The following is an 8,064-nucleotide window of genomic DNA, read 5'->3' on the forward strand; positions in this document are numbered from 1 at the left end:
ATTATCCCGCCAATGTTATACCGACTGTATCGACTTGGTTAATTTTTGTAATCTCGTTGATTTATTTAAGTGTATACTTTGAGCTATTTTTCTTGGTCCTATAAGCCAAGAAAAAGCACCCTCCGCCCGTGCTCGCAGCAAGAAGAACCAACCTCAAGAAAAACATGTCTCGTTGCACAACCGTCTAAAACGTGGGTAACTAAGCACTAAAACATTTAGTCGGAGAAAGCAAGGTGCCAAGCCCAGCGCCTGTTCATGTAGTGTCTTGAGCAAAGGCGGCAACATCCTTCATCCCACCGTCGATCGCTTGCCCATTACACCAGATGCCGGCTTCGGCACAAGCCGCACCTTCTCTGCTCCTCCACCGAACTTGGTCGGCTCTTGGAATCCGCTCCCTCTGAGCATAAGGTAGTCCTTCATTGCGCCATAGTAGCAGCCATATTGCTTCGCGTTCGCTTTGGCCAATTCAGCTTCTTTTTGGTTTCTCCAACATCTTCACTGCCGTCCTGACCGTTATCTCCTCCTCCTGCCCCTCTCCTTGCCATCGGGTTGCTACGATCTTGGTCTCAGCATCAATTTTCGCAGAATTTTGTTTGGTCTGTCCAGCACAGAGCATAGCTCCGACTTTACCCTTCATCTTTGCCTTGGACACATCCACCTGTTGTAAGGAAGTCCGATCACGAATAGTTTATTCAAGCACATAACTAAAGAATTAAACATGTAAAACGCAACGTGCAAGATGTTTAGTCTTCATACCACTGTAAGTTGCAATCACAAATCTAAACATATATCAGCCGTGTGTCTATCAACCATCATGGTAGATATAAATCAGAAAGGCCTATTTAGACCTAAATACTGCCAACATAAGCATCAGCCTACTCAGACCTAAACACTAACCAATATAAACACTGACACGCCTTCTTCGCGAGCTCAATGTCATTGATTGAACCTTCGGTCATGGTGAGGTACTCCGACAGACCTTCGACGGGCCACATTGTGTTACTGATGATAGATGGCAGAAAGAGGAGAAGAAGAGAGCGGGAAAGAGACATGGAGAGGGATTAGCGGGAGCAACTAGAGATTTATAAGGGCCAAACACATGAGCGAATGGAGAGAAAAAGAAAAAAAAAGAAAGGTATAACATAAATTTGCCGTTGGAGAGGGCAAAATCTTATCGATTGTTTCCTCTATGAAAAGAAATATCTATCCTAATGCTTAAACACGAAATGCTTGACGAAACAATTTCTCCTTCAAATCTCAAGTATGCATTTGGTAATTTATGTTAGCGGTTGATAGATAAAAGATGAGCTATATTTTCCCTTTTGAAAAGAAGCATGATATGACTTACAGCTGGGTTTCTTGGATCATCTTCAGGTATGTTTCTCTCAACCTTCCCAACAAGATCAGCTCCAACATCGGCAGCCTTGGTGTAAATGCCCCCACCAACCCTTCCAAATAGAGCCATGGAAGATCCACCAAGACCATAGCCAGTAATAGCCTCAAAAAGACCTTCCCAATCATCTCCGTAATACAACTCGAAGAGATTGATGGTGACAAAAAGTACCAAAAGACCATTGGAAGCAAGTAGAAAGCCCATTACTGCACCAGACGCGAATGCGGTAATAAATGCTTTCCCAACGCCTTTTCTTGCTTCCAAAGTTGTCCTTGCATTAGCATAAGTCGCGATCTTCATTCCAAGGTAGCCAGATAGGATTGAGGTGAAACCACCAAGCAAGAACGATACTGTACTGAAGATGGCAGTGTAAAGTGCAGGCTTGCACATCCTTGATGGGTCATAAGTGCAAGGCTGGCTCCTAGTACTGAAGCCCTCAACAGAACCAAGAAACAGGAAGATCAACATTGCAAAGGCAATCATGAAAACTCCAACATACTGATACTCGGTAAATAGAAAAGATGTCGCACCTGTTACATCCACATGTCCACAAGTCAATCATTTTTCAGTTGCACAAGCTTAGAAACGTCATTTCAATGATCGAGTTAATAATACCAATGTATCTCCATCAAAAAAGAAGAAAAGGGAGGATAGCATATGCGTTGATTAGAATGGCTAGCTCCCACATAATAACTACTCATAGTGGTCATTATGAATTTATCCCATCGCATCAAAATATGCATACGAGAGAATTCTCTGTCATTTCTTCCTGGCACAATGATCTGCAGAAGCTTTGAAAGCTGCTTGCAAAATTCTCAAACAGCAACAAATCATGGTAAGGACTATACAAATATTTTTTGGCATTGGAATGACATAAAGTATAAGTACCAAGATTTTTTGGAAATCCTGCTACATTACGGTTTTTTTGGTGTTTATAGTGTTGTATATGTTTAGATCATGAAAAGGGATTCCCTACTTCCAGATAGAGAGGAAGCCCTAAGGTCCATCCCCAACATTAATTTCTGTTCCGTCAACATCAAGGCTCATTTACTGTCTATTTTTATTTAGGCGGCAAGACGATGAGGGGAAGGCTGGATGAGAAGACTGATAGAACCGCGGCTTTCTATTTACTTCATTTCAAAGGTAAGAGCCACATATTACTTAGAAGATTTTGATTTAAAGCATGTGAAGCAACTAACACTTATAAGCTAACTTCATTTTCGACTGAAATCTGCATAGCTTTCTTGTTTGGAGATCAGCCCCTACCGTATTGCAATTTAGACTGTTGAAATGGGCAATTTGTTAAGAGTAGCAATTACATCCTCAAAAGCATGTGCATTGCACAGTGTATACGCATGGTCGCCACTCTTCTTGTGATAAAAACCACCCATGTTTGATGTGAGAAATTTACACATCTTCAAAGCTAGGAGGTGAATCGACATCCCGTGCACATCAACATATTCCAAAATTATGAGAGGGGAAACAACCTAATGATTCGTTTTGTAAAGATCGTTCTGCTTATGCAACAACCTTCACATAAAAGACTTAAGTATTCTGATGAGACCATTTTGACAATTTTGCTAAGGGAATCAAAGTTGAACACAGACATCAAGGTGGCTTCAAACCCAGTTGGCGAGTTGATTGAGTTTTGGGAAATGACTTACGTTGTAGCTGAAGCCATTTCCTGAACATAGAAATAGGAGCTCTAGGATTGCTTTAGCGTTTCCTTGGAATTCACGTGCAAGTCACGTGATTCAGCTCTATAGAGCTCGGACCCGGTCAAGATCCGAACAAAATAAGACCGACTTCATTTATGTACATAAGACGAAAATGACAAACGCCAGCCCATTTTCATATGCCCAGAAGACAAAAATGAAAAGGGCTACACCACACCGCTTGGCGCTCCTTCCGTTGTTCCATACGACAATAATATTCAACACTATCCTTATCATAAAAATAAACAAAAACCAAAACCTCGAAAACCATGCCTTCTGCAGCTTGAGCGGCCCTGAAAAGTGAAAACCCTAACGAAAACTCTTTGACACTGTAAAGGCCCGACCTTTGGGACAAGTCGGTCGCCAAAAGGTGTTAAAGACTCAAACTTTTCGTTTCGCCCATATTATTGTTCACCTCAAACTCTCAAATCATTGTCGAATTAGAACACAATCTGAGTTAGTCTAAATGAACACCCACAAGAACACACTTCCATTTTTACGCTTCCATGGTTCAAGAAACCAGACATAAGCTAAGAGTCTCAACTCAAACAGAGGACAGAAACTATAAGCTTCAGAAAATTTCAGAGCTGAGCACTAAAAATTTCAACTAGAGAATAGAAAACGCACGACCAGAGAATCTCAAAAGAGGCTAGAAGATAAAAAAAGGAAATGCGCAAACAACCAGAGAGCAAGCACCTGAACGAGCTAGAATGACAAAGAAGACCCAACAACCGAAAAACCTCAATCTCACCTTCCGAGATGGCGCGCTGTATTTCGGCGCACCTGGAGAGTACGATGTGCTCGTTGATGCTCTCTTCTTCTTCAATGAGGCCGTCGCTGAAGCCATTCTTCCTGTCGTCGCTGTCGTCGGGCAATGCGCGCTGCTCCGGCGTGAGCTTGACGCGCGAGACCAGGAACCACTGGACCAGAGAGAATACTATCCCAACGACGGCGCCGGCAGGGATGAATATCTCCGTCCCCAGTGCAGAGAGCAAAGCCATGTTTGCTATCTCGTCGCAAGAGTTGATGTTGAGAGAGAGAGAGAGAGAGAGAGAGAGAGAGAGAGAGGGTGAGGCGGGGTTCTAGTGTGATTTATATTTGCTTTTATGTCGTACGAAATACGAGGGGATAAACGTGAGCACACGAATCGGTGAAGACAAAAGAGGCACCACCGCGGTCTTAAATACAAGAGATTAGTTTACGACGGTTGATCGTTGTTAGTGCCCTCGTATCCTGCTAATCAGATGATGTAACGACAGGATAATTAAATTTCGGAAGAAAATCAAACCTCAAACCATCTTTTTTTTCAAGAAGAACAGAAATTCAAGTTACAATTTTCTCTCCTCTGTATATAGTTCAGCCAAATTTCAATATGAATAAACTGCAAACCAAACTGAAGATGACTAGCTTCTCTAAATGCTTGACTTTGGAAACACTCGTAGTGAAGGATCGTGGAAGGCTGGTTGAAATTGACCCATCCATTAGGATGCTGCCGCATTCGAAGCACTTGGAAATTAATGCGTGTAATGGTTTGCGGGTGCTTAAAGGAGCTCCAACCATGCTCAATCTGGGCACGGTACATCAATAATGGCCAAACTCATTGAGCCATCTAAAGCGTCTATCAATGCTAAGGATGGAAAAGTTGGAACTTCTTGAGCTTCCGGATTCAATAGGAGATATATCTGATCTTCAAGAGTTATTTTTGAGTGATTCATCTGTAGAGTGACTTCTGAAGTCAATTGAAAAACTGAAATCTCTAGTTGAGTTGAATATATCTCGCATGAACATTATAGAGCTGCCCGACTCGATTGGAGAGCTTAAGAGATTTGAGGTGCTTCTCATGGAAAGATGTAAATTGAGAAAGCTACCTAAGGCAATCAGGATGTTGGAGAAGCTTGAATATTAAGAAGCTAGCTATTGCGGATTTTTGGAGGCAGAAATTCCGATGGAAGTTGGGGCACTATTATCATTGAAAATCCTAAGCTTAGGAGATACCCCGTATTTCTGAAGTGCCGCCAACTATTAGTCAGCTTTCTCCACTTCGGGATTTGGGTTAGTGTAATTGTCATGAGCTTTAACTGTTGCCGGAGCTTCCTACAAGTTTGACACCTTCGGACATTTTATCTTCATCTTTATAGAGGATTCCGGATGTGTCAAGCCCGACCAAGTTAGAATATCTGGTTTTGTCCGATCATGATCGTTTTAGATATCTTGACATGCCTAATGCACCACCAAATGCATGCCAAGTTCAAGATCTGCAGTGGATTGGGAGGTTAACTAAGTTGACATCTTTGAGATTGAACCTCTCAGACATGACCATATTGCTCGCTGACTTTAGTACCCTTACCGAACTCCGAAATGTTGAATTACCAGCCTCCACCTTTCAATCTCTCGAGTGGATTCCCCCGGAAATTGAGATGTTGAGGTTCTTTGATCTTGAGTCCACAGATGGATGGTCATGCCTTCACACCTTCAGATATTTGTTCCTAATACAGGTAACCAAGTCATGCTTGATAGAAATTCCACTGGATGTGCTTGGACAGTTGGAGAACCTTGGCCACTTGCATATATTGGACCGTCAATTCCTTGAGAGACTATCTCACCTACAAAGCTTAACAAAGCTGGGGTATTTAGGGGTTACTAAGTGCCCGGCGCTAGTTGAGATTCAAGGCCTCGAGCAATCAGAACCATTGGAGATTTTGTGCGTTGCTTCTTGCCCGTCCTTAAAAGAGCTGCCGGATCTTTCCAGCTTGCGTAACCTGGCGGGATTGCAATTATCTCGTTGCGACTCGTTGGAAAGTTTGCCCGTTGTAGCGAATACGGAAACATGTCGTATGATTGTTTTCTCATGCAGGATGCTGCCTCATGTTGTTTCATAACCCTTGTCAGCTTTTGGATCAGGAAGGTTATGAGGGGCAGCTTTGAATCCACTATCAGAAATTTCTCATCATCTTTTCTATTTATAGGTTGTGTATACTTAACGTTCTTGCCCTTATACTGAGATTGAAAAATAGCCGCACTTAGCTAGTTTTTAAGTTCTTGTACGCAAGATGTGATGCGACTCTTATCTTTTCGCTGCTAGTTATTTGGGTCATTTGCCACCAAAAATTTCTAAATCGCCTTGCAAAAGTTCTCCACATCCTCAGCGATGAAGAAACGAAGGAGCTCCTCCGCCTGTAAATCGGGGGTTCCACAATTACCCGGCCAGACTTTGAAGTTAGTTTTTCACAGGTGTTTTTTTCCCCTCTCTTGGTGTTCACGTTAAAATTACGCAGTCTGAAAAATGCAAGTCAGTGCCAGGTTGATTGTGGCTCGACTTCAACCGATCGGAAACTTCGGCGTGATTACCGTCCTTGTACATTAAACAATCCAACGACGATCAAGAAAGGCAAAAGAACTTGATCTTAGGTCTTCAAGCCGAGGTCTAGCACAGGCTCGGATACTCGATTGCGGGCTCTGGTAGTTGATGGCAGGAGATCTCAAAGAAGAAGTTTGGTTTTGACTTTTCGCAACATTGAATCAAGTCACTAAGAAAGCAATGGTGCAAGAGTAAGAACTAGAACTATGCCGTGACTTGATAAAGAGATTAATATCTGGTTGGGGGAACCACTGCACAAACCCTATTCATGGACTGGTACAAAGGAAATATCTAGTCGGACACAAGACATACAGCAAAGGACACAACAGCAGAAATTAATTGTTGTAAACATCTCTCTAAAATATAAGATTTTTATCAGAATGTGAAACAAGTAATGGAGCCGACGAGGTAATTGTCTCAGCCAGTGGGCAAAGAAAAGTAATACTAGTAAAAATAGTCCACACTTCGGATATTACGATGCCAGATTGATCGTGGCTTGACTTCAACCGATCAGAAACCTCGACGCGATCGTAGTCAAAACAAGCGAATGACGATCGAAAAAGGAACAGAAGTCGATCTTAGGTCTTAAAGTCGAGGTTTAGAAGGATCCGAATACTAAATCGCGGGTCTGACAGTGGATGGCAAGAGATCTCAAAGAAGAAGCATGGTTTTGACTGCATTTAATCTATATTACGAGAAAGTAAAGGAATCTGAATAAGAAATGTATGATTACACGATAAAGAGTTTAATGTGTGAATGGACAACCACTGCACAGAGCCTATTTATAGACTAGTACAAATGATACAACAACAGAAATTAACATACGTAAACATATCTACTTCCAACTTCCCTCTTCAAGCTAGCTAATCTCCACCTAACGCCGAAGACCGACAACCTTGACACTCTTATGTGAAACGGAGAGTATAATCAACGAAGTAATTGTCTCAGTCAGTAGGCAAACAAAAGTAATACTAGCTTGTTGCGAAACTCCAAACTTCATAGTCATACAATGGCAACACTTCGCTACATCAATCCGATACAGGAAACTTCCGGTTCATCCATATTTATAGATAACAACATGTGTCAATCTTACAACTCTCTTAACAAATTCTCGACATAGGTAAAGAAGCATTTAGTACATATCATTTTTTTAGAAAAAACGGAAAACTTGGAAAAGGTGGAATTAACCTTACTTAATTAGTAAAACTCTTCTTTAATAATGAATAAAATATCACATTTATATTCATACACGACCAACAAACGCAAAATCAAATGAATATTCTATCGCGAATCGACCATTGTAGATTGTCTAATACTTACATTGGAGTTAGGGGGATAATCAAGATAATTTCACTTCTTGTCTTGCACTAAACGTGATAAAGAGTACTTCTGGCGTGGGAGAGAGACCTCCGCTAGCAGAATTCTGTGCAGATCATGTCCAAAACTTAATTGCTACCAGATGGAGATGGTAGATCAAATGCCTCACAAGCCCAAAAACCTACTTTCTACAAATCATGTTCCTGGCCCAGTTCGAGAGCCACAAACCCAAACCCAATCCTACGTCATACTCCGCAACAAGACTACCAAAAGACAAGTTA

The 8,064-nt window shown here is 41.8% G+C and overlaps 1 protein-coding gene across 1 annotated transcript; it reads right to left on the minus strand.

The window, feature by feature from the left end:
* Positions 1 to 288: 288 nt before the first annotated feature.
* Positions 289 to 4,167, minus strand: LOC125313684 (pyrophosphate-energized vacuolar membrane proton pump-like). The gene is made up of 4 exons (XM_048273506.1): positions 3,860 to 4,167; positions 1,349 to 1,923; positions 512 to 658; positions 289 to 414 (listed from the first exon to the last, which is right to left on the minus strand). Exons 1-4 carry the CDS (start codon positions 4,107 to 4,109, stop codon positions 289 to 291), a joined length of 1,098 nt encoding a protein of 365 aa, XP_048129463.1. The 5' UTR covers positions 4,110 to 4,167.
* Between the last annotated feature and the right edge of the window lie 3,897 nt (positions 4,168 to 8,064).

The sequence above is a fragment of the Rhodamnia argentea genome, chromosome 2 (genome assembly GCF_020921035.1).
Source record: "Rhodamnia argentea isolate NSW1041297 chromosome 2, ASM2092103v1, whole genome shotgun sequence".
Lineage (NCBI taxonomy): Eukaryota > Viridiplantae > Streptophyta > Magnoliopsida > Myrtales > Myrtaceae > Rhodamnia > Rhodamnia argentea.

Bases quoted from the DNA above. Each gene is read 5' to 3' on its own strand.
- LOC125313684 (XM_048273506.1), bottom strand. From the start codon at position 4,109: ATGGCTTTGCTCTCTGCACTGGGGACGGAGATATTCATCCCTGCCGGC. The intron at 1,924-3,859 runs GTGAGATTGAGG...TGGATGTAACAG, and splicing joins ACAGCGCGCCATCTCGGAAG to GTGCGACATCTTTTCTATTT. The intron at 659-1,348 runs GTAAGTCATATC...TCCTTACAACAG, and splicing joins ATGATCCAAGAAACCCAGCT to GTGGATGTGTCCAAGGCAAA.